This window comes from Meles meles, chromosome 5 (assembly GCF_922984935.1).
Source record: "Meles meles chromosome 5, mMelMel3.1 paternal haplotype, whole genome shotgun sequence".
Lineage (NCBI taxonomy): Eukaryota > Metazoa > Chordata > Mammalia > Carnivora > Mustelidae > Meles > Meles meles.
The window spans coordinates 80,037,003-80,064,628 of NC_060070.1; the positions used below are offsets into that span (position 1 = coordinate 80,037,003).

At 34.3% G+C, this 27,626-nt stretch overlaps 1 protein-coding gene across 1 annotated transcript; it reads left to right on the top strand.

The window, feature by feature from the left end:
- Nucleotides 1-10,207: 10,207 nt before the first annotated feature.
- On the top strand, nucleotides 10,208-10,540 carry LOC123942427 (60S ribosomal protein L27-like). The gene has a single exon (XM_046006347.1). The coding sequence runs from the start codon at nucleotides 10,208-10,210 to the stop codon at nucleotides 10,538-10,540; it is 333 nt and encodes a 110-aa protein (XP_045862303.1).
- The last annotated feature ends 17,086 nt before the right edge of the window (nucleotides 10,541-27,626 follow it).

The window sequence follows — 27,626 nt, forward strand, 5'->3', positions numbered from 1 at the left end:
GGAACACTGAAAAAATAAAATAAAATTTAAAAATACATATATACAATAAAAAAAGTGTATCTAGAAAATCTCACAACACAATGACAGGTCATAATCATCATTCTTGCATTATTTCAAACTGAAATTTAAATTCTCTATGCTTCTGTTTAAGTATAGAATCTGCCCTTGGAAACTTATTGAGTCACTACTCAGGATCTTTTGTTTTTAACCCAAGTAGTTTAGTGCAATTCAGCTTTCTCTTTTTCATTTATTTTTCAGTTTTAAAATTCTATTTTTAGTTTACTTTTGGGTAAAAAATTGATATTTCCCACATCACTTGTCACAAACACTTCTTTGTGGACCAGATTTTAAAATATATATATATACATATATATTATAGATAATAAAATAATATCTTATTAATATATATAATATACAACATATAAAATACATATTTATAGATATGTATTATATTTTATATTTAATATATATTTTATATTTAATATATATTTTATATTTAATATAGTGAATGTGTATGTGCACCATTATGTGATCCCTTTTAAACTCTGAAATTAAGTCATTTTGATTTTGGTTATTACCTTATTAGATTTTAGTTTTTATTTATTTGCATATAAGCTCCTAAAGTCTTTCACACACAAAGTCTATGGACCCTGAAGCGTCTGCATATTACCCCTAAAAATGTTATGTTTGTGTTTTAATATTTGAACATTTTGTATTTTCATATGTATATTAGGCACATTCTGGATCATTAGGATCATCTGGATTTGATTAAAACCAGGCACTGCCAGATTTCAGCACTTATTTTATTGATAAAATAGAACTATAAGTAGGCAAACCTAAACCGTAGTTACATGTTTGTATACAATAAAGTAATATTAGAGAGATATTTTAAGTCAATGTTTAAGGTCCATGAAAAATCACATAATCAGTGAACTACACAATTGTAAGTGTTTTGAAAAGGACAGTATCTTCAAAGTTCATAGTTAATATTTGAAAATATTCAGTTTAATAAATAAATGAAGTACATTTATTTATTCTTGAACAAAACAAGAATGAATGACACTTCCTTAAATGCTTTTAATAAATTAATGAAAAAATAGTTTTAAATTATTTCTGGTCCAATTTCTTTAAGTATGAATTTATAGTTTATTTTATTTAATTGTTACTCTCTGCAGTTCATTAAGGTTACTTTAATCTTCAAATATTTTTAATTTAATTGTTGGTTTTGAGATAATTATAGATTCATATACAGTTACAAGAAATTATACAAAGAAATCCCATGCGGGCGCCTAGGTGGCTCAGTGAGTGAAGCTTCTGACTCTTGAATTTGGCTCAGGTCATAATCTCAGGGTCCTGGGATGGAGTCCCATGTCAGGCTCCCTACTCAGTGGAGAGTCTGCTTCTTCTTCTGCCCTTCCCCCTGCTCTTTCTTTCTCCATTTCTCTCTCTTTCTTAAATACATCAGTAAATCTTAAAAATAGAGAGATCCCTTGTACTCTTTATTGTTTTTTCCAGTAGTAACATACTACAAAACTATAGTATCATTTCATAACCAATATATTGATATTAATACAGTCAAGATACAAAACATGGCATCAAAAAGATTTCTTATGTTGCCCTTTTATAGTTCCTTAATCCCTGTACCCACTAATCCCTCTCCAAATCTACATTTTTGTCATTTTATGACTGTCACATTCTTGAAATTGGCTTTTCCTATTCATTAAGTTCTCTGAATATTCATCTAGGTTCTTGTGTTTATCAAAAGTTCTTCTTCTGCAAATCAAAACTGCAGAGATATCACCTTACACCTTTTGGAATGGCTAAAATCCAAAACAAAAGAAACAGTAAGTGTTGGTGAGGATGTGGAAAAAAAGGAACCCTCATGCACTCTTGGTAGAAATGCAAACTGGTGTAGGCACTGTGGAAAACGGTATGAAGTTTCCTTAAAGAATTAAAAATAGAACTACCATATGATCCAGTAATTCCACTCCTAGACATTTACCCAAAGAATATGAAAACACTAATTCAAAAAATATATGCACCCCTATGGTTATTGCAGCATTATTATAGTAGCCAAATTATGGAAGCAACTCAAGTGTTCATCAATAGATGAATGGGTAAAGAAGATGTGGTATATATGTATAATGGAATGTTACTCAGCCATTAAAAAAAAAGAATGAAGTCTTGTCATTTGCAACAACATGGATGGATTTAGAAAGTATAATGCTATGTGAAATAAATCAGAGAAATACCATATTATTTCACTCATGTATGAAATTTAAGGAACAAAACAGAAAAAATACATAAAACAAAACAAAAAAACAACCTCTTAACTGTAGAGAACAAACTGTTACCAGAGGGGATGGTGAAATAGGTGAAGGGTATTAAGGAGTACACCTATTTTGATGAGCACTGAGTAATGTACGGAATTGCTGAATCAGTATATTGTACACCTGAAACTAATATAATACTGTATGTTAACTCTTCTGGCATTTTAAAGAAAGTTCTTTTTATAGCTGAGTAGTATTCTATGTTTCATGTACCATAACTTCTTTAACCATTAATCTTTAACAATTAAGCCTTAATTTTACCAAACCATATTTGGACAATTTCTAGTTGTTGGTTATTACATATTAAACCTCTAGGAACATTCATGGGCAGGTTTTTGTGTGAACCTGAGTTTTCATTTTTCTAAGATAAATAAACAGGAGTACAATTGCTAAATTGACTGGTTGTTGCATATTCTTAAAACCTTTTTTAAAAAACCTTTCAAGCTTCTTTTCAGAATAGTTGTACTGTTTTACATTTCTAGCAGCAATCTACAGTAATTCAGTTTCTCCACATATTTGTCAACATTTGGTGTTTACCACTATTTTAAAATTTTGGCCATTTTGATAAGTGTGTAGTGATATCTCTTTTTGGTTTTAATTTGCATTTCCCTAACAGGTAATGATTCTGAACATCTTTTAATGTATTTATTCACTAAATATATTTTTTAGTGAAATGTCTGTTTAATTTTTTTGGTCCAGTTTCTATTTCAATTATTTATATTTTATCTGCTGGATTTTGAAGGCTCTTTGTATATTACAGATACTAGTCTTGTTAGATATGTGGTTTGCTTTATAGCTAGCTTTTTATAATATTAACAGGGTACTTCACAGATCAAATATCTTTGAATTTGATGAAGGCCAATTTATCACTTTTTGTTTTTTTTCAATTAGTGTGACACTTATGTAGAGGATTTTGGTTTTGTTTCTGCTTGTTTGGCACCATTTATTGAAAAAGCTATCCTTCTTTTATTGATGGGTGAAGTAGATGATGGTGATCAATCAAAAGATATAAACTTCTTTGATTTTATTTCATCATTGGTTTTAGTTTTCAGCATATACATCCTATATTTTTTTGTTAGATTTATGCTTAAACATTAAAATTTTTGAATGATTATTAATGGTATTGCATTTAAAATTTTAATGTCCATATGTTTATTACTACTATGTAGAAATACAACTAATTTTTGTGTGCTTATCTTGTATCTCGAAATCTTACACAACTCATTTGTTAGTTCTAGAAGGTGTTTTTTGTGTTCTTGGAATTTTCTGTGTAAACAGTGATGTCATCAGCCTATGTGGTCTATTTTATTTCTTTCTTTCCAAATTGTCTTATTTTTATTTCCTTTTCTGTATTATTGAATAGCTACAACTTCCAGCACTATGTAGAATAAAAACCATAAGAGCAGATATATTTTATTAAATTTAATCTATTTCTCTTTTTACTTTACTGAGCTCACCTCAAACTTTGAATTGTTTTTAATCTATAAGAGTTCTGAGCAGTGATTTCTATTACATTTGTGTGTTAACATGCACACAAGGCTGCCCACTTGTAAAGTGAACAAACATGTCTTCTGTTCCTATCTTTGAGTTCCTAAAGATAATATTAAGCATTATTAGAACAATATGACTTGAGAATCACCAATTGTAACTATCTTTGCATTGGCATAGACAATGCTAAATCTTCTGTTGATACATCTGTAATTAAATAGTCAAACAAGAAAATTCCAATGGAACTACAAGCAATTGTTTGTACCTCAGCTACTTTATAAGATGAGGCAGGAGAAGAGACTAGGAAGAAATGTGATAGTACAAAGCAGAGAATAACCACAGAGCAAAGGTCTCACCAGTAATGACAGGAATTTTTTTTAGGTTCCCTGGAGTCTAGAAACGTAATATAAAACAGACTGAGGCCCAGAGATTATTCATATTTGGGTTTATCAATAACTAGAGTATGACCTGGGCATGTATCTTTGGCCCCTGAAGTCTTTCTTGATGTCTTTAATTTTGATTTAAGTATAAAAATATCTGCCTTAAGGAGTTAAGAATTAGATCAGAGAAGGTATAATATTTATATGGTATAACAAACAATCTGGCGTGTGGTGGATATTCAATAATGGTTTTATTTTCCTTTTTCTCCATTGTTCTGCTTACCCAAAGTGTTCCACAAAACCTATTCTCATACTAAGGAACAGAGAAGACAGCATTTTATAGAAAATGAAATGAGGACAATAATATTACATGATGCTTCTATAACTAACGATCATTTGTTCAGTAGAAAGTACAAACACTAACAGCTATTGATGTGGACATGTTTGTTTGAGACATTGTATTGTATTTTAAAATATATATGCCTAACATCTGCAGAGGCTGGTATGTCTTACAGAGTGTGTAAACAATCTAACATGGAGGGTGAGGAACCATGGGACAAGAGAAGGACCTACTGGTACCTAAATGAGCAAAAACAGGAGACAACTGGAACAACAACAAGACGTATTTCCTAGTGACTTCTATCGAAGGTTTACTCTAATGAAAAAAAATTGGTCATTTAGAACTGTAGAAATTATGCTTAATTAAATCTGTAGGTGCCTATTCTTTGGGAGGGTGTAGCCTTATCATTCATGGATCTTGATAAATTGCAGTTACTGAAAAAGGAGATATGCTTTATTTTATTTTATTTTATTTTTTTCTAATTTTTTTCCATTTTATTTATTTTTTCAGCGTAACAGTATTCATTCTTTTTGCACAACACCCAGTGCTCCATGCAAAACGTGCCCTCCCCATTACCCACCACCTGTTCCCCCAGCCTCCCACCCCTGACCCTTCAAAACCCTCAGGTTGTTTTTCAGAGTCCATAGTCTCTTATGGTTCGCCTCCCCTTCCAAATTTTGTTTTTTTCTTAATAAACATATAATGTATTTTTATCCCCAGGGGTACAGGTCTGTGAATCGCCAGGTTTACACACTTCACAGCACTCACGATAGCACTTACCCTCCCCAATGTCCATAGCCCCCTCCCCCTCTCCCAATCCCACCTCCCCCCAGCAACCCCCAGTTTGTTTTGTGAGATTAAGAGTCATTTATGGTTTGTCTCCCTCCCAATCCCATCTTGTTTGAAAGCTTTATTAGTTGTTCTTTCTGTGAAGAGGACCTGTACCCTTTTGGGTTTGCCACTGATTATACAATGGTGTAAGAGTTGGGTTTATTAAAAACTATGCCATACAAGAAAAGACTCAGAAATACTGCAAATGTCAAAGATTAAAGCTGAAGTTTACCCTTGAGTAGTGACAGTTTGTCGTAAAAAAAAAAATATTCATATTTGATGGCTGAAGTTACTGCTCCAAAAACAAGGCTGAAAGAGTACATTTTTCCGAGTGGTTTAATAACTGATCTTTGATGCTTACCTCTTTAAAATTTAATAAAATATTTTTGAACATTCCTATTAAAGAACTGCATGGCAAATCAAGATGCTCCACCTGGCTGTTGCCCTTTTAGTTGGCAGGAGCTGATGAACTGTGTAATTAGATAAGCATTCCCACCAACACCAGTGATGCAGTAATATTTTTCATCTTTTCCATTATCGTACACTTAACTATGAAGCACACACTCATTGGTATTCTAAGCACTTTTGATTGATACACAGTGTCAGTAAAATTTACAGATTATGCATTCCAAAAAAATAAGAGGGAATTAATGTCTTAGGAAAAGTTTTTAGCATAGCTCCTCTTGCCAACATTTTTTTTTTAGTGTTAGTGTGTCGAAGTGTATAGAAGCAAGTAAACAAGGATAAATGTAATCCAAATTAAATTGCTGAGAATATTATTTTCCATTTCATTTGTTCTGGTTTATGAGTAATAGTTCTTGATGTATACTTTCAAGTATGTCCTAATTTTTATTAGAGATGTCAAAATAATGTTCAAACTGCTGCATCACATGTTGTTGTATATTCCTTTGGACATACCGTTTTCTTCCCCTCAGAAACATATGTACATTTAAACCAAATGTAAATCCACACAAACAATAAAAGAAGTATAAAATGAATTTTAAAGATGGAATATCAAAACACCTCTTGGTATTTCATAATTTTTACATTGTCTATTAAGAAATAAACTAAGATTTTCACAATCTATTTTACCTTTACTTACAAACCTCATTATAAAATTATAAATTTTAGGCTATTCAAACAACTAAGAAAGTGTATCTAAAATCTAGTTGACTGAGAGATTTGACAACAATGTAAAATTCTTCCTACTGTTACTTAAATCACAATGTGGGTATACAAATAGAGAAAATAAGTATTATTTAGAGTGGTTATATATTATTAAAAGTAAAAAAAAATCAGTATTTTAAGGTCTGGGTTTAAATAAGTTCCACAGCACTTTGTTTTACAAAATAATTACATTTAGGTTTTAGACCATTCTTTAATTTATGATTTATAAAAGGCAAGTCTACTATTTTAGGGATTAGGTAACTTTTTAAAATAAATATTTAGAATCTCCAAAAGGCATTTAGCAGTTAGGAAAGGAATCAGATTTTTAACTAACAAAAGAATCTATTTATAATCAAGTCCTGAATAGTTTCTTGTTCAGGTCACATTCCGAGTAAATGCAGACAGAATTGCTTCATGGAAATTTAGCATCAGACTTTTTTTTTTTTTAAAGATTTTATTTATTTATTTGACAGAGAGAGATCACAAGTAGAGAGGCAGGCAGAGAGAGAGAGAGGGAAGCAGGCTCGCTGCTGAGCAGAGAGCCCGATGCGGGACTTGATCCCAGGACCCTGAGATCATGACCCGAGCCGAAGGCAGCGGCTCAACCCACTGAGCCACCCAGGCGCCCCGCTTCATGGAAATTTAGTGTGAAGTATAGGTGTGTGTCTGATTCAGAGACACATAAATTGGCTTCTGAAGAAAAAAAATATCCACGTGGAATTATGATACAAACATTCCTAGTGATGGAGGTCAATGAGCAGAGATTATTAGGGGACACGTGATTATGCCAATCAAAGGTGATTTTTCTCTTTAGGTATATAGCTGGTTATTTCCATGACTCCTAAGAAGTCTGGATGAGAAGAGAATTTTCTTGGTTTTATTTGTTGTTTTGATTTTGATTCATTTTGATCATGCTGAGTGCATTTTTCATCACATCTTGAGAAATCTTTTTGTGCTATCTATCATATGGCCTTTGATTTTAGAATCTATAGATTTAATTATTGATATTTTTCCTTTATAAAAGTCCAAAGAGAAGGGCCATTAAAGCATTGGTTAATTAAGAAGCCATAAAGACTTTCATTTACAAAGGATTATTCAGGTACATAATGAGACTAAACTCATGTTTAAGTGTTCTGATAAACCTCAGGGCATTCATAGAACTTCTCCAGTGATTCTTGTGGTGGAGGGATATTTGGGTTAAGAGGTGGAGACACAGTGGGCATTCATAATGTGGATCCTCTGCTTCAATTGGAACAATTCCACCTTTATCCCTTACCTATTTATTTTTCTTATAAGCTTTCATTTTAAAAAAGTCCAAATGAAATTTAAATACTACTGACTAACTCAAATTTGCATGCTTTTTAAGAGACATTATCTAGAATTTAATTCAGCACCACTCATTAACAAATCTATCAAATTTTAAATGTCTTCCATGTGCTTAGCATTTTTTGTATGTATTTTAAATTATTCAAAGAAATAGAACCATACAGTATCTTCTATGGTTTAATTTTTAATTGAAATATGATTAAAATGTAACATTAATTTCAGGTGTACAACACAATTCAATATTTGTATATATTTAGAAAAGCTTATCACAGTAAGTCTAGTTAACATTGTTCACCATATTAATTTTTTTCTTGTGATGGGAACATTTAAGAACTACTCTCTTAGCAACTCTCAAATGTATAATGTAGTATTATAAACTTTATACACCATACTATACATTTCATCCTCATGACATTTATTTTATAGCTGGAAGTTTGTGCCTTTTGATTGTTTCATGCATCTGGCCCACTCCCTACCCCAAGTTTCTGACAACTACCTGTAACCACCTTTCTGACAACTCTGTATCTATGAGCTTGATTGTTTGTTTTCAGGTTTTACATGTGCTTTACATACTTTTCATAATACTGTATGAAATCATATGATATTTGTCTTTCTCTGTCTGACTTACTTCACTTAATATAATGCCTTCAAAGTACATCCATGTCACAAATGACAGGATTTTCTTCTTTTTGTGGCTGAATATTCCATTGTATTTACATACCATGTTGTTTTTATCCATTCAAGCATTGTAGACACTTGCTTCTTCCATGTCTTGGTTATTGTTAAAAATGCTGCATAGAAAATGAGAGTGCATATATCTTTTTGAGTTAGTGCTTTTGTCTTCCTTTGGATTTGGATAAATATCTAGAAGTGAAATTGCTGAATCATATGACAGCTCTATTTTAATTTTTTAAGGAATCTCCATAACTGTTTTCCATACTGGCTGCAGCAGTTTACAGCCCTTACTTTGCATGGCAGGAGAGCACAAAGTTTTTCTTGTCTTTACTTCTTTGCCAATACTAGTTATTTCTTTCTTTTTGTTTTTTCCTTGTCTTTTGATAATAACTATTCTGACAGCTGTGAAGTGATATCTTATTACGGTTTTGATTTAAGTTCAGTGATGATTAGTGATGTTGAGCAACTTTTCATGTACCTGTTTGCCATTTGTATATCTCCTTTGGAAAAATACCTATTCAAATCCTCTGCCCATCTCTTAACAGAATTGCTTATTTTTTTGCTTTTTTAGTTTTTGTTAAAAATAAAAACTCATGAATTGTATGAGTTCTTTGAATATTATGGCTATTAACCCCTTATTGTATATATGATTTGCAAATATTTTCTCCTATTCAGAATGTTGCATTTTCATTTTGTTGATGCTTGCTGTGCAGAAGCCTTTTAGGTTGATGTAGTCTCACTTGTTTATTTTTGCTTTTATTTCCTTTGATTTTGGAGTCAGATCCAAAAAATCATCACCAAGAATGATGTCAAGAAACTCACTTCCTGATTTCTGCTACGAGTTTTATTATTCTAGGTCCTTTGTTCAAGTCTTTAATCCATTTTGAGTTAGCTTTTGTGTGTGGTGTAAGATCCGCTTTCTTTCTCATTTCTTTCTTTTTTCATTTTTGTTTGTTTGTTTTGCATAGGCTATCCAGTTTTCCCAGCACCATTTATGAAGAGATTGTCTTAACTTCCCTTGTATATTCTTGGCTGTTTTGTCATAAATTAATTGATCATATATGCATGGCTTTATTTCTGGGTTCTGTTCTGTTCCATTCATCTACATGTCTGTTTTTATGCCAATAAAATAATGTTTTAATTTTTAAATTAATTAATTTAATTTTTAATTACTATAACTTTGTAATATAGCTTGAAGTCAGGACGCATGATGCCTCCAGCTTTGTTCTTTCTCCAGATTGCTTTGGCTGTTTGTGGTCTTTAATAATTTTGGTTAAAAGAAATGAAACAAGAAAAAAAGATAACTGTAGAGTTGTCCACTGAATTCTCCTCAAATAGAGAAAAACCTTTGTTTAGAAATGAACTCAAATGGGAACATATGTTAAATAATATAAAACTGTTTTTCATTTGCCTCTTATATGGTATGGGACAAATAAATAGCTAAACTACCCTAAGCAATAAACAGGGATTTAGAATTAGATGGGTAGGTAGGTTGGAGGATAAGGGAAGTACCCAAGGTTGTAATCCAGCAAAGGAAAATACAAATCTAAAAGAGAAAAAGATGGAAGAAATAAGAAGCAGTGCTAAGCAAAGGGATCGGTAGAATGTGTCAAGTTAAAATGAGTAAAGGTGGTTTCTTCCTTTCTGCTGTAGATGTGGCTGATGTTGAGATGGACAAGTTCATGGAACCCAGGAAGGTGGTGCTGGTACTGGCCAGATACTGCTCCAGATGCAAAGTGGTCATTGTGAAGAACATTGATGATGGCATTTCAGACCGTCCCTACAGCCATGCTGTGGTGGCTGGAGTTGACCGCTATCCCTGCAAAGTGACAGCTGCCATGGGCAAGAAGAAAATTGCCAAGAGGTCAAAGATCAAGTTTTTTGTGAGAATTTATAACTATAATCACCTCATGCCCACAAGGTACTCTGTGAATATCCCCTTGGACAAAACTGTTATGAACAAGGATGTCTTCAGAGACCTTGCTCTGAAATCCAAGGCCTGACAAGAAAAGTTCAAGTTCAAGGAGAGTACAAGACTGGCAAGAGCAAGTGGTTCTTCCAGAAGCCATGATTTTAGCTCTCCTTTGTTTCAGTCATTAAAAAATACCAAAAATATAATAATTAAAAAAAATAAAATGAATAATGGTACATAATAAAAAAGTTACTGTGTAAATTTAAAGAGAAAATTAATATATATGATCACAGGGAGGGTGGTAGGGGACAAGTTTGAAGAAGTAAGTTCTCCTTTTGGAAAAAAGCCAAAATCTTAGATTGGATTTAAAAATATTCAATAAAGGGGGCTCCTGCATGGCTCAGGTGTTTAAGCTTCTGACTCTTGATTTCAGCTCAAGTATTGATCTCAGGGTTGTGAGCTCATGCCCCATATTGGGAGAACATTAAAAAAATATATCCAATAAAGATACACTAAAGAGACTAAATAATAAATAAAAAACAAAACTAGAAAATACTGCATATTACACTTAAGGAGCTTGATGTAATATACTGTGTATATGTAAATCTATACATAAGTAGTAAACATACTTTTTTTTTCAAAGACACATAGAATAGTTTTTGAGAGTATTAGACTAAAAAGATAATTTAAGAAGTTTTAAGGAGAAAAAGTAAGATTTTATACAGATCACATTCTCTGACAACAATACAATAAAAAATGATATATAAAAGTAGGGGAATTTTTCTAGATATGGCCTCTAAGGTAAGGGAAATCTGTGTCTGCTGATCAACTCTTAGGAAACTGGACTACCTTCTAACACCATACACAGAAATAAACTCAAAATGGATTAAACACCTAAACATGAGACTTGAAAACATAAAAATCCTAGAAGACAACACAGGCAGTGATTTCTCTGACATCAGCTATAGCAGTATTGTTCTAGATATGGCTCCTAAGCCAAAGGAAATGAAAACAAAAATAAACTATTGAGACTACCTCAAAATAAAAAGCTTTTGCCCATCAAAGGAAATCATCAACAAAACAAAAAAAAAAAAAAAACCTACTAAATGGGAGAAGATATTTGTAAACGATACATCCAATAAGGGGTTAATATAAAAATATGTAAAAAACTTATACGGTACCAAAAAAACCCAACAATCCAGTTAAAAAATGGGTGGAGGACCTGAATAGATATTTTTCCAAAGACATCCAGATGGCCAGCAAACACATGAAAAGATGCTCAACATCACTCATCATCAGGGAAATGCAAATCAAAACCACAATGATAAATCATCTTACACCAGTTAGAAATACTAAATTCAAAATGACAAGAAATAACAAGTGTTGACAGGGTTGTGAAGAAAAGGGAACCCTCTTGCACTGTTGGTGGGAATGTAAATTGGTATAGACACTGTGGAAAATAGTATGGAGTTTCCTCAAAAAGTTAAAAATAGAAATGTCACATTAACAATTCCACTACTGGGTATTTTCCTAAAGAAAATGAAAACAGTAATTTGAAAAGATATATACACCACTATGTTTATTCATCAATACATGAATGAATAAAGAAGATATAATATGTATACATACATACATAATGGAATATTATGCAGCCATAAACAGGATGAGATTCTGACATTTGAGAACAGCATGGAGGGTAGAGAGTATTATGCTAAGCGAAATAAGTGAGACTGAGAAAGACAAATACCATATGATTCCACTCATAAGTGGAATCTAAAAAAAATGAATAAACAAAAAGCAGAATCAAACCTACAAATACAGAGAACAAACTGGTGGTTGCCATTGGGGAGAGAAGTAGGGTCTTGAGCAAAACAAGTAAAGGAGGGAGGGAGAAAGAAGGCTTCAGTTATGGAATGAATAAGTCATGGGAATAAAAGGCACAGAGTAAGCAATACAGTGAATGATACTGAGGCAGCAGATGGTAGCTACCTTTGTGGTGAACATAGCATAATGTATAACCTGTCAAATCACCAAGCTGGTCACTGAAACTAATGTAACATTGCATGTCAACTATACTCATAAAAGAATAAAAGTTCAAACCTGCCATAAGCAAGTTAAAAATTAAAAAAAAAACTATTTACAAACTATTTAAAATAAATAAAAGTGAATGTGCCAAAATGGTTCTCAATTGAAATGTTACAACTCTAACTACTCAAAGGTAAAGAATTTAATTCATTAGAAAAATAACAATTAAATATATATAATAGTAAATTAAAAGTAAAATGGTCATTAATAAATAAGTAAATAGTCATTATAACTTAGAAAATCAGGGAAATTACATTTTCTCAATAAACAATGTGTGCTTTCAGAAGGATGAATGAAATAGAAAAAAGGAATCACTTTTGTATGCCTATTTAATCAAAGAAAGGAGACTATGGAAATTAACATAAATGAGAATATCATAGTAATAGGAGGAATATTAAAAGTATCATCTGATTCCTTGCTTTCCATAATAAAATGCTAGATAGACAGAAAATAAATGTAACAAATACACAATTTAATATAAAGGTGCCAAGTCTCACAAATTAAAAGAAAAATTAAAACTGGTTTCTTTTTCTCAGTGTCTTCAAATAGTGAATGATTCCAAAATTAGGAAATGGGCTTCTGTTCAAAGATCAAATTCAAAGAGCCAAACAGAAAACCTGTTGTAAAGACAAACTCTTTGTGAAGACTCCAATGAGATTTGAGATACTATCTCACAGATCCTTCCAAATAAGTACAAGGTCCTGTAAGCGTCTTTTTTTTTTTGCCTGACTTCAAAGTTTTTTTTTTTAATTTTTTAAATTTTAATTTTAAAATTAAATTTTAATAAAATTTAATATAAAATTTAAATAAGATTTAAATAAAATAAAATTTAAATTTAAATAAAATTAAAATTAAAATTTAAAATTTTTTAATTCTAAAAATTAAATTTAAATTTAACTTTAATTAAATTTAAATTTAAATTAGATTAAAATTTAATTTTAAAAAATAAAAATTTTTAATATTAAAATTTAATTTTAAAATTTTAATTTTAATTTTTAAATTTTTTATTATTTTTTTATAAACATATAATGTATTTTAATCCCAAGGGGTACAGTTCTGTGAATCACCAGGTTTACACACTTCACGGCACTCACCATAGCACATACCCTCCTCAATGCCGATAACCCCCCCCTCCCAATCCCCTCCCCCCAGCAACCCTCAGTTTGTTTTGTGAGATTAAGAGTCACTAATGGTTTGTCTCCCTCCCAATCCCATTTTGCTTCATTTATTCTTCTCCTATCCCCCTAACCCCCCATGTTGCATCTCCATGTCCTTATATCAGGGAGATCATATGATAGCTGTCCTTCTCCAATTGACTTATTTCACTAAGCATGATACCCTCTAGTTCTATCCACATTGTTGCAAATGGCAAGATTTCATTTTTTTAATGGCTGCGTAGTATTCCATTGTGTATATATGCCACTCTTCTTTATCCATTCATCTGTTGATGGACATCTAGGTTCTTTCCATAGTTTGGCTATTGTAGACGTTGCTGCTATAAATATTCGGGTGCAAGTGCCCCTAAAGGTATTTAGGGTAAATACCCTGTAGTGCAATTGCTGGGTCATAGGGTAGTTTTATTTTCAGCATTTTGAGGAACCTCCATGCTGTTTTCCAGAGTGGTTGCACCAGCTTCAATTCCCACCAACAGTGGAGGAGGGTTCCCCTTTCTCCGCATCCTCTCCAACATCTGTCATTTCCTGACTTATTAATTTTAGCCATTCTGATTGGTGTGATATGGTATCTCATTGTGGTTTTGATTTGTATTTCTCTGATGCCGAATGATGTGGAACACTTTTTCATGTGTCTGTTGGCCATCTGGATGTCTTCTTTGCAGAAATGTCTGTTCATGTCCTCTGCCCATTTCTTGATTGGATTATTTGTTCTTTGGGTGTTGAGTTTGCTAAGTTCCTTATAGATTTTGGACACTAGCCCTCTTTAACTGATATGTCGTTTGCAAATATCTTCTCCCATTCTGTCAGTTGTCTTTTGGTTTTGTTAACTGTTTCCTTTGCCGTGCAAAAGCTTTGATCTTGATGAAATCCCAATAGTTCATTTTTGCCCTTGCTTCTCTTGCCTTTGGTGATGTTCCTCGGAAGATGTTGCTGTGGTTGAGGTTGAAGAGGTTGCTGCCTCTGTTCTTCTCAAGGATTTTGATGGATTCCTTTCTCACATTGAGGTCCTTCATCCATTTTGACTGTATTTCCATGTGTGGTGTAAGGAAGTGGTCCAATTTCATTTTTCTGCATGTGGCTGTCCAATTTTCCCAGCACCATTTATTGAAGAGGCTGTCTTTTTTTCATTGGACATTCTTTCCTGCTTTGTCGAAGATTAGTTGACCATAGAGTTGAGGGTCAATTTCTGGGCTCTCTATTCTGTTCCATTGATCTATATGTCTGTTTTTGTGCCAGTACCATGCTGTCTTGATGATGACAGCTTTGTAATAGAGCTTGAAGTCCGGAATTGTGATACCACCCACTTTGGCTTTCTTTTTCAATATTCCTTTGGCTATTCGAGGTCTTTTCTGGTTCCATATAAATTTTAGGATTATTTGTTCCATTTCTTTGAAAAAAAAATGGATGGAATTTTGATAGGGATTGCATTAAATGTGTAGATTGCTTTAGGTAGCATAGACATTTTCACAACATTTATTCTTCCAATCCAGGAGCATGGAACATTTTTCCATTTCTTTGTGTCTTCCTCAATTTCTTTCATGAGTACTTTGTAGTTTTCTGCACATAGATTCTTAGCCTCTTTGGTTAGGTTTATTCCTAGGTATCTTATGGTTTTGGGTGCAATTGTAAATGGGATTGACTCCTTAATTTCTCTTTCTTCTGTCTTGTTGTTGGTGTAAGGAATGCAACTGATTTCTGTGCATTGATTTTATATCCTGACACTTTTCTGAATTCCTGTACAAGTCCCAGCAGGTTTGGAGTGGAGTCTTTTGGGTTTTCCACATATAGTATTATATCATCAGCAAAGAGTGATAGTTTGACTTCTTCTTTGCCAATTTGGATGCCTTTAATTTCCTTTTGTTGTCTGATTGCTGAGGCTAGGACTTGTAGTACTATGTTGAATAGCAGTGGTGATAATGGACATCCCTGCCGTGTTCCTGACCTTAGCAGAAAAGCTTTCAGTTTTTCTCCATTGAGAATGATATTTGCGGTGGGTTTTTCATAGATGGCTTTGATAATATTGAGGTATGTGCCCTCTATCCGTACACTTTGAAGAGTTTTGATCAGGAAGGGATGCTGTACTTTGTCAAATGCTTTTTCAGCATCTATTGAGAGTATCATATGGTTCTTGTTCTTTCTTTTATTAATGTGTTGTATCACATTGATTGATTTGTGGATGTTGAACCAACTTTGCAGCCCTGGAATAAATCCCACTTGGTCATGGTGAATAATCCTTTTAATGTACTGTTGAATCCTATTGGCTAGTACTTTGGTGAGAATTTTCACATCTGTGTTCATCAAGGATATTGGTCTGTAGTTCTCTTTTTTGGTGGGATCCTTGTCTGGTTTTGGGATCAAGGTGATGCTGGCCTCATAAAATAAGTTTGGAAGTTTCCCTTCCATTTCTATTTTTTGGAACAGTTTCAGGAGAATAAGAATGAGTTCTTCTTTAAATGTTTGGTAGAATTCCCCTGGGAAGCCGTCTGGCCCTGGGCTTTTGTTTGTTTGGAGATTTTTGATGACTGTTTCAATCTCCTTACTGGTTATGGGCCTGTTCAGGTTTTCTCTTTCTTCCTGGTTCAGTTGTGGTAGTTTATATGTCTCTAGGAATGCATCCATTTCTTCCAGATTGTCAAATTTGTTGGCGTAGAGTTGCTCATAGTATGTTCTTATAATTGTCTGTATTTCTTTGGTGTTAGTTTTGATCTCTCCTCTTTCATTCATGATTTTATTTATTTGAGTCCTTTCTCTTTTCTTTTTGATAAGTCTGGCCAGGGGTTTATCAATCTTATTAATTCTTTCAGAGAACCAGCTCCTAGTTTCATTTATTTGTTCTATTGTATTTTTGGTTTCTATTTCATTGTTTTCTGCTCTGATCTTTATGATTTCTCTTCTCTTGCTGGGTTTAGGCTTTCTTTCCTGTTCTTTCTCCAGCTCCTTTAGATGTAGGGTTAGGTTGTGTACTTGAGACCTTTCTTGGTTCTTGAGAAAGGCTTGTACCGCTATATATTTTCCTCTCAGGACCACCTTTGCTGTGTCCCACAGATTTTGAACCGTTGTGTTTTCATTATCATTTGTTTCCATGATTTTTTTTGATTCTTCTTTAATTTCCTGGTTGACCCATTCATTCCTTAGAAGGATGCTCTTTAGTCTCTATGTGTTTGGGTTCTTTCCAAATTTCCTCTTGTGATTGAGTTCTAGCTTCAGAGCATTGTGGTCTGAAAATATGCAGGGAATGATCCCAATCTTTTGATACCAGTTGAGACCTGATTTAGGACCCAGGATGTGATCTATTCTGGAGAATGTTCCATCTGCACTAGAGAAGAATGTGTATTCTGTTGCTTTGGGATGAAATGTTCTGAATATATCTGTGATGTCCATCTGGTCCAGTGTGTCATTTAAGGTCATTTATTTCCTTGTTGATCTTTTGCTTGGATGATCTGTCCATTTCAGTGAGGGGAGTGTTAAAGTCCCCTAGTATTATTGTATTATTATTGATGTGTTTCTTTGAATTTTGTTATTAATTCATTTACATAGTTGACTGCTCCCACGTTAGGAGCATAGATATTTAAAATTGTTAGATCTTCTTGTTGGACAGACCCTTTGAGTAGGATATAGTGTCCTTCCTCATCTCTTATTATAGTCTTTGGCTTAAAATCTAATTGATCTGATATAAGGATTGTCACCCCAGCTTTCTTCTGATGCCCATTAGCATTGTAAATTCTTTTCCACCCCCTCACTTTACATCTGGTGGTGTCTTCACATCTAAAATGAGTTTCTTGTAGGCAAGATACTGATGGGTTTTGTTTTTTTATGCATTCTGATACCCTGTGTCTTTTGATTGGGGCATTTAGCCCATTAACATTCAGGGTAACTATTGAGAGATATGAATTTAGTGCCATTATATTGCCTGTAAGGTGACTCTTACTGTATATCGTCTCTGTTCCTTTCTGATCTACTACTTTTAGGCTCTCTCTTTGCTCAGAGAACCCCTTTCAATATTTCCTGTAGAGCTGGTTTGGTGTTTTCAAATTCTTTCAGTTTTTGTTTGTCCTGGAAGCTTTTTATCTCTTTTTCTATTTTCAATGATAGTCTAGCTGGATAGAGTATTCTTGGCTGCATGTTTTTCTCGTGTATTGTTCTGAATATATCATGCCAGCTCTTTCTGGCCTGCCAGGACTCTGTGGATAAGTCTGCTGCCAATCTAACATTTTTACCATTGTTATGTTACTGACTTCTTTTCCTGGGCTGCTTTCAGGATTTTCTCTTTATCACTAAGACTTGTAAATTTTACTATTAGGTGATGGGGTGTGGGCTTGTTGATTTTGAGGGGGGTTCTCTGCACCTCCTGGATTTTGATCCTTGTTCCCTTTTGTTCCCTTTGTTCCTTTTGCCATATTAGGAAAATTCTCTCCAATAATTCTCTCCAATAGACCTTCTGCTCCCCTCTCTCTTTATTCTTTTTCTGGAATCTCAATTATTCTAATGTCGTTTCGTCTTATGGTGTCACTTATCTCTCAAATTCTCCCCTCGTGGTCCAGTAGCTGTTTGTCCCTCTTTTGCTCGGCTTCTTTATTCTCTGTCATTTGGTCTTCTATATCACTAATTCTTTCTTCTGCCTCATTGATCCTAGCAGTGAGAACCTCCATTTTTGATTGCACCTCATTAATAGCTTTTTTGATTTCAACTTGGTTAGATTTTAGTTCTTTTATTTCTCTAGAAAGGGCTTTTATATCTCCAGAGAGGGTTTCTCTAATATCTTCCGTGCCTTTTTTGAGCCTGGCTAGAATCTTGATAATCATCATTTAGAACTCTAGATCTGACATACTACCAATGTCTTTATTGATTAGGTCCCTAGCCTTTGGTACTGCCTCTTGTTCTTTTTTTTTTTTTGTGGTGAATTTTTCCGACTTGTCATTTTGTCCAGATAAGAGTATATGAAGGAGCAAGTAAAATACTAAAAAGGTGGCAAAGACCCCAGGAAAATGCACTTTAACCAAATCAGAAGAGACTCCAAATCGTGGGGGAGATAAAGGGGATAAAAAGAGGTTCAGAAAAAAAAGAAAAAATTAAAAAAAGAAAACAAATAAAGAAAAAATATAAAAAAGAAAGAAAAAAATATATATTAGATAAACTAGTTTAAAAAAGTTAAAAAAGAAAAGGGTAAAAGTTTTAAAAAATTTAGCAGCAGAAGAAAAAATTGAAAAAAAAAAGTAAATTAACCACAAGACTAAAAAATCATGGGGAGAAAGCCATGAGTTCCGTGCTTTGCTTTCTCTTCCTCTGGAATTCCACTGCTGTCCTTGTTATGGAACCTGTTTTCCTTGGTAGGTGGACTTCATCCTGGCTGGATTTTTTGTTGATCTTCTGGGGGAGGGGCCTCTTGTAGTTACTCTCAAGAGTCTTTGCCCGAGGTGGAATTGCACCACCCTTAACAGGAGGCCGGACTAAGTAATCCGCTCGGGTTCGCTTTCGGGAGCTTTTGTTCCCTGAACACTTTCTGTAGAGTTCTGGAGGACGGGAATGAAAGTGGCAGCCTCCCAGTCTCTGTCTTGGAGGAGCCGAGAGCCCGGGGCCCCACTCCCCAGTGCGCCCCCAGAGAACAGCACCCAATCACTCCCATATCCCCGGCCTCTGGCCGTGCTCCAAGCTCACCCAGCCTGTGACTGGTTCAAGGTAACCCTGAGCTGAGAGCTCAGTCCTCAGCTCTGTCTCTGTAGCTGGCTTCCCCATTCTAATACCTGTGAGGACACTCCGACACCCCAAATCCTTCTGTGACCCTGCGGGACCTGGGGCCACGCTAACCCTGAGTGGGCTTCACCCAGTTTAGCCTCTGGAGCAATGTCCCTCAGTGGAACAGACTTTTAAAAGTCCTGATTATGTGCTCCATTGCTCCGCCACTTGCCCGGGAGCTGGCCTCTCCCCCTGTGGTCTATCTTCCTGTCATTTTGGATTCACTTCTCCGCCAGTCCTACCTTTCAGAAAGTGGTTGATTTTCTGTTTCTAGAATTGCTGTTCTTCTTCTCTTCGATCTTCCATTGGATTTGTAGGTGTTTGCAATGTTTAGATAAGCTATCTAGCTGATCTCCTGCTACCTGATGTAGTCTCAGCCTGCTACTTCCAAGGTCCTGTAAGTGTCTTAAGGAAACACCTTGCACACCCTTGTGGTAAACATTAGGGTTTCTGAGAGTGTTAGAGATGTTCTTTCTGCAGGCTCACAGAGATCTCTGAAAGAGATTATTTATTTCAAAGAGAGTGTGAGATTGAGTGAATTATAATGGAGTCCATTACAAATGCATGCACAAAAACCTGTGAAGGTTTTTTGTTTTGTTTTGTTTTGTTTTTAAGAATTATGCCAGCTTAGACTGAAAGAACAGAGAGAGTACAAAAGGGGAAAGCTTTGGGTTCCTTAACTTCCATGAGCAGGAAGTGGACCTAAAGCCCTAAAACCCAAAACCTTATTCTACTGCATATATGGGCTAAATTTTAATTTTAATTTTAATTTTATATTTAGAAAAGAAAGGGTAAATACAAAAGCCTTGATGGCAAAGGCAAGAGCCACAGTAAATACCTCCCATATAGTGGACTGAGCTCCAGTCAGGGAACTGGCAATATGTGCAGGCTCAATTTCAGAATGGCTATGGATCATTGATTCCTGTGAGTCTCAGGCTTCTATCCTTTTTGATGGGAAATGTGACTAATGATTATGCTATGCCTATCTAACCATTACATGTTGGATATGAGGGTAGGGTAGATAATTTGTCTCTTTATTTAAAAAATCCTTATTTGAGTCGAAGTATATTCAAGGAGTTGTACAAGGAAGTGTATTCAAGGAGGAATTGTATTTGAGCATCCTTCATACTTCAGCTTGATTTACCTTGACAAGACTCCGAATTTTGAGCTTGTTGTAATGAGATGTGATATTACATTATATTGTATTATACAGTGATGTGATGTTATATCCTAATACACAAGATCTTCTCATGGAGTGATATTGATTTTCTTCTCATCAATATTGAGGAGGAAGTGTCTACATTATTACCCCTTTAATCTGGGTAGGTCTGTGACTATGGTTGATATGACACTTTGCAACTTCCATGGTTATGTCATAAAGTCTGATAAGGCTTCTTCATAGTTCCTGTTGGAATACTTACTCTTCTATTATCATGAGCAAGCCCAAACTACAGGGAGAGAAAGGATATAGAATGCCCTAATGATTTGAAAAATGAATTGTTTTTGTGAAGAAAGTTTAGAAAGTAGTACACCAAGCATAGCATATTTAGGGGAAAATGTCATAAAGAGAGAATATATAGTACATGACATTTTCAACGTATGTGAATGCTTTATTATATGAGTAGTATAGGATTTTAGTATCAGAAATAGGAATAATGGGTCAATAAATATACTTGAAATCAATTATTCAATGGTAACTCAAATTACACAGCCCAAGATTAGAGGCTTACAGTTTTCTTCCAGGGTAGACAGAATAATTGTCCTCTCCCTCTAACCTGAGCCTTTATTTTGAGTCTCCTCAGCACCTTTTTTTCCCAGTTTATATCATTTATTTTTTCCTTAACAGTGACACAACCTCCCAATAAGCACACAAATAAAGATTGATGGAAGGATGAATGAACCTCTCTAGAATATTGACAGGTGCTCTCCTAGGTGCTAGGATTATACCCTTGAATAGCCAATGATTATTATCCATGAGAAACTGCATTTCAGTTGGCTATGTCAAAATATCCTATTCTTTTCCTTGAATCTCTTTTGAGTATTTTGTCTTTTTCTAGACTGATTCTTTCTATCTCTTTCAACACTTTTCTTAACATTATTTCAACAATTCATGACAACACAGTTTTATTACAAAAAAAAAAAAAACCCAAAAAACAAAACAAAAAAACCCCCAAAAAATCCCACAACCCTTATAAGAGGGACAGGCAAAGATTTCTTCTAAATCAATTTTGTAAATTTATGCAAAGATTATTCACTTCCCTCCACACAAATATACTTAACTGTTGGATGATAAATACCTTATACACATAAATGAAATTTCTTTTTTTTCCATTTTATTTATTTTTTCAGCATAACAGTATTCATTGTTTTTGCACAACACCCAGTGTTCCATGCAAAACGTGCCCTCCCCATTACCCAGCACCTGTTCCCCCAACCTCCCACCCCTGACCCTTCAAAACCCTCAGGTTGTTTTTAAGAGTCCATAGTCTCTTATGGTTCGCCTCCCCTTCCAAATTTTTTTTTTTTAAATAAACATATAATGTATTTTTGTCCCCAGGGGTACAGGTCTCTGTGAAATGAAATTTTTTTTTAAAAAAATATATATTTCAATAAATAAATCTTAGGAAAAAAAGGGGGGAGGACTGTTCCCTGAGTGGCTGTCAATTAAGTGACAGACTGGTGATTTGGTTCAGGTCAGGATCTCATGGATCCTGGGGTCAAGCCCCACCTCAGGCTTCATGCTCAGCAGGGAATCTGCTTGGGATTCTCTCTCTCTCCCTCTCCCCATCTCCCACATGCCCACACACATTTTCTCTCTCAGTCTAAAATAAATAAATAAATAAATTTATATTAAAAAATAAAGTATTTCATTTTATAGCTAAAATTAAGTAAATGAATGACATAATCATTAAAGCTTATTAAAAATAATTCTTTATGACATACCATAAGAAGTGAAAATGTCAGCACAAAAAACTTAGATTATGAGATTTTAGCCTTATGCTAATTAAGCTCTGTATATTTGTGAAGTACTTTTATTTTAACCCATACCATATTAAAAGCGTCATGAAGTGGAAAATCCAAATATAAGGGAAATGCTTTATTTTTATGGCTTTTAAAGCTTTCTTTGAAGCAATTCTAGAATATAATAATTTATCTTCATATGAAGCATGATTTAGAAAGTTATGGAAGTGAAAACTCTTTCAAAATAACAAAATAAATGGGCTCTGTATAAATATAATATGGCCATAATCTCCTGAGTGGGTGGGCTTTGAGCATGTACTTTCCCCATGGCAAAATACCATGGCTTTGTTTTTTGCAGAAAACATAAAATAAAAAAATTTCAATAAAATGTTTTAAAATGTATTTTTGTGTTGCAGAATGACAAAACAGATTAATACTTTCACTAGAACAGAGTAATAGCCTGTGTTATGAATTTAATCATAAACAGAGTCAGTACAGTCTAGAGGCTAAGGCCCAGGTGCTGGAGTCAGACTTCTTGGATTCTAGTTCTGGTTCTGCCAGGTATCAGCTGAGGATTTGGGGCAGTTATTAACCTCTCTATACATGGGATAACCACCTGGCTTACACTAGAAGGTAGTCATGAAGATTATGAGTTAATACATGTAAAACCCTTAAAACAGTATGTAACATACTGGAAGTGCTATTAAGAAAAGATTTTGGTTTTGCTTATGCTTATTATAATACATTGAAACAAAATATAAGTACCATTCATTTGGCACGTAGAAATCTCATTTTTATATATCCTCCAGAAAGATGTTAAGAGTTTCGTATATAAGGGTTTTTCTTTTTAAATTTGTAATGCTTTTCCCCAGTCATAGCTACAGCTATCCCTGTCTTTGTCTCTCTGTCTCTATCTCTTCCTGGCTCTGTCTTTGTCTCTGTATTTCTTTCTCTCTGTCTCTCTCAACAGGAAGATGAGCTATAATACCCATTTTGTCTTTTAATTTATTATGGCCATTTTATAGTCTAACATCTCAATATTTGTAGATGACCTTTAACTTGGTCTACAATATTTTTGGAAATGTTTTCTTAATTTGTTTTTTTACTACTTTATAATACTTTTGACATAATGATATTTTACAACTATGAGTTTCCTCTCCCTACAGCCCCTAACAACAACCAACTTGCTTTCTGTCTTCATAATTTTGACTATTTTAGGTAACTCACATAAGCGGAATCATACAGTATTCATCTTTTTGTAACTGGTTTATTTCAATTTCCTTTTTTTCTAAGGCTAAAGAATATTCCCTTGTGTGTATATATTACTTTTGCTTACCCATTCTGTCAATGGACACTTGGCATTGCTTCTATGTTTTCTTTATTGTGAATAATGATGCTATGAACACAGGATTACAAATATCTCTTTAAGATTCTGCTTGTAGTTGTTTTGGATATATACTCAGATGTAGAACTGCTGGATCATATGGTTATTCTGTTTTTAATTTTTTGAAGAACCACCATACTCTTTTCCACAGTGGCTGTATCATTTTACATTCCCACAACAGTACACAGGATACTTGAAAATATACTGCTTGAAGATCATTTCTCATTGCTCCTTGAAGCCTCTACTCTCACAAACCTGTTCTTTCTCCTGTATATTGTATATAGTGTATATTGTCCTTGACACACAAATAAGAAATCTAAGAACTGGGGCGCCTGGGTGGCTCAGTGGGTTAAAGCTTCTGCTTTCAGCTCAGGTCGTGATTCCAAGATCCTGGGATCGAACCCCACATCGGGTTCTCTACTCAGTGGGGAGCCTGCTTCCCCCCCCCTCTGCCTGCCTCTCTGCCAACTTGTGATCTCTGTCTGTCAAATAAATAAATAAAATCGTTAAAAAAAAAAGAAATGTAAGGACCATATATAACTTCTTAACTTTTCATCATAATTGCCAAGACTTTATCTCCATTTCTTCTCCTGCCTTGGTTCAGGACCTCATTATCTCTCATTTTAATTTCTTCAGTGGACTCCTTACAGGTCTCCTACCTTTATTTTCTTCTTTATTTAATCTCTCTATGGTATAGTAAGCAACAGGATTAATGCCCTCCCTTTCCAATCCTACAATATAATTTCCCAATTATAACATCTTTCTACCATGTTCTTAGAGCACTGAGAATGGAAGCAGCAACCCCAGATGAACTGATAGTCTCTATTACCTGGCTCATGTTGTATAAGAATTCAGTACAAGATTGTGTCAGCCATGAAATGGTGGATAAAAAGCATTCATATTTGTTATTTCAATCTTGAAGACAATTTATGATGACTAAAATTTTTTCAGTGCAAAAGAATGTGAAGGAAAATGATATTTAAAAATCAGTCCCGTGGATATGATTGGAATACATTTCAGATAATTTGAGGGAGAGAGGGTTATTTGTAACCTAGAATGTTCACTATGGTTCCCTTCCTGTCTGATGCCATGGGAAACCCTACTAGCTTTTAAAGTAGTCTTTCCAATATGCAAATTTAATAGTGCTACTCATTTGCTTTGAAATCTTTCAATGGCTTCCCACTGTCCATAGGGCAAAATTACAACTGCGTATGACAACAAGGAAAGCTCTTCAGGACCAGGTCCTCACTTCTCACTCCACTCTCATTTCTTTCATTTTACTGTGTTCAGTGAGCACTAACTCCTTTACACCTTTTTGCAGATCTTTGAATGAGTCACATACGTATATTTAACTCTGCTCTGCCTTATCACTTGTAGTAGTTTTTCTTGATTACTTGTCTTTTAGTCTTACCCAGAGAGTCCCTTCTTCTACAAGTACCTCCTGAGTGCCTCACAGGCTGGAATTGGTGTAGGAGAAGAGATGAGATGAGATGAGATGGTGTAGTAGATGAGATGTAGTAGATGAGTCAGTTTGGGGATTGAATACCATTTCAACCATTAACACAGGATGTTAGCTTTCTGATCTCTCTCTTTTTTTAAAAATATTTTATTTATTTATTTGACAGAGAAAGAGATCACAAGTAGGCAGAGCAGCAAGCAGAGAGAGAGAGAGAGAGGGAAGCAGGCTCCCCGCTGAGCAGACAGCCCGACGTGGGGCTTGATCCCAGGACCCTGAGATCACGACCCAGGCCGAAGGCAGCGGCCTAACCCACTGAGCCACCCAGGCGCCCCAGCTTTCTGATCTCTTAAAGTTGTATATAATTGTCCAATTCAGGTCACTGGAACCCTAGGCAAAGACATGCTTTTGGCAAATAATAGGTCCTTTTGCAAAGAATGTGTGAATCAAGAGGTTCTGTGTAAAGGTGGAGATTTTGGGGTATTCTTTTAGCATTTATTTCATTCTCCCCCTCAAAGTTTTGAAAATTTGTGAAAAACCCTATAGACTCCCAAGAAAGGTATTAACATCATACTCTAAGGAACAAATCCTCTTTGTTTATATGGAAACAATCTCCTCCTGACCTCTTTATTTACTGAAACCTAATAAGGCTACGTTGAATCTGAGGCTGCCTTTGTAAATGGGCTGATTATAATCCATTTGGCTGCAGAGTACAACCTAAAGTGTTTTTATGGCTCACAGTGAGAATGTTTTAACTGAGTTTTTATGCAACACAAACTATATAATAGGTACTATCAATTTATCAAGTGTTTGCTGCTACCTTCATGTTCTTGTTGTTATTATCATTATTATTGGTTTTTTTTGGTGCATGCCATGGATAAGTTCTACATATGAACTGTAATTCTTTACTTCTGGACATTAAAAAAATAATGCATAGTGTGATGGAGTTTGGACTCTAGTTCAGGCTGCAGAGGGTCAAAATTAGTTCTGCCACTTACTAGCTTTTGACTGTACATAAGTCTCCTGTATATTCTAAGAATCCTTTTCCCTATAAGGTAGAGATCATAACAGGATGGCTGGAAAGATTAAATAGTATGGTTTATATTAAATATTTAGTCTAGTGCAAATTATAGAGTAATCAGAAATTAATATCAAATTATTGCTTTATTATTAAATATAAAGTCATTTCCCTCCACTTAGCTTACCTTTGCATAATTAATGCACAATATCAGAAGTGAGAATTCAATGACAGGGTTATCTCCATTTTTCTTACAATCTAGACATCACCATCTAAATAAAGGTTATTTTGATTATTATTGTTAATTTTTATATAGATTTTATTTATTTGACAGAGAGAGAGTACATGAGCACAAGCCTCCTTCCTGTCTTCTGATTCTGCTTTAATGCCCTTGTTTCCAACCACCTCTGGGACCTACACATCATTCACCTTCACTTTTGCCTCCATGGTATAGATTATCTCAGGCACAGTCCTTACTAGATCTGTAAATGTACTAACATCTCTCACATTTCTTCACTTTGCCTTCTGCTCAATTACCTTCATCATTCTCTTCCATTTTGATTTAAATACCTTGGTAAAGTAGTACATAAACTCTGTCTCCGCTTTTTTACTTCTTATTTATACCTCATGCCATTAGAAATGTAATATCTTTTCTCATCTTGTTACTGAAATTGTTCTCTCAGAGGTCAGTAAGATCATATAATAATTAGTTAACTCATTATAATATAGTTAGTAGACGCATTCATCTCAGTGGCCAGTTGTGAACTACTTGAATCCAGGAACTGTGCCTTTTCTTCGTTTTGCAGCTTGGACACCTAGAATGGTATTCGGTAAGTGATAAACACTTAACAAATATTTATTGAATTAAATATTCAAACTTCTTGGTAAAAAAATTTCTGACACTCTGGAAAGTAAAACAAAACTGAAATGATCTTTTTAAAATCCTCAACAGGACCTGTGGAGTAAGGACCATTATTTCTATTAGTTAGGGAGTGAAGAAACTTATTAAGAATAAATTAATATTTCTTGAGTGCATTTTTGCAGGCATTACATTATGGGATTAACATGCACTGTTTCATTTATCCTCTGAACAATCCTAGGTATTCAGAATTATGATTTTCATTTTTACCATTAGAAACTCAAGACACAGTTTAATGTGCTTAGGATTGTACAAGTTGTGAGCAGTCACAGTAAGATTCAAGCCCCCATTTGATTGATTCTAAAGTCGGTGTTCTTTTTACTCCTTTTTTCATCATGTTAAATATCATATGTCAGCAGTCTTCCAACTTGGGAATGAGTACTCCTGAGGTCTCCAAAGACTTTCCAAGGAATTCACTGGCATAGAGAGTTTTAGGTACTCATTTT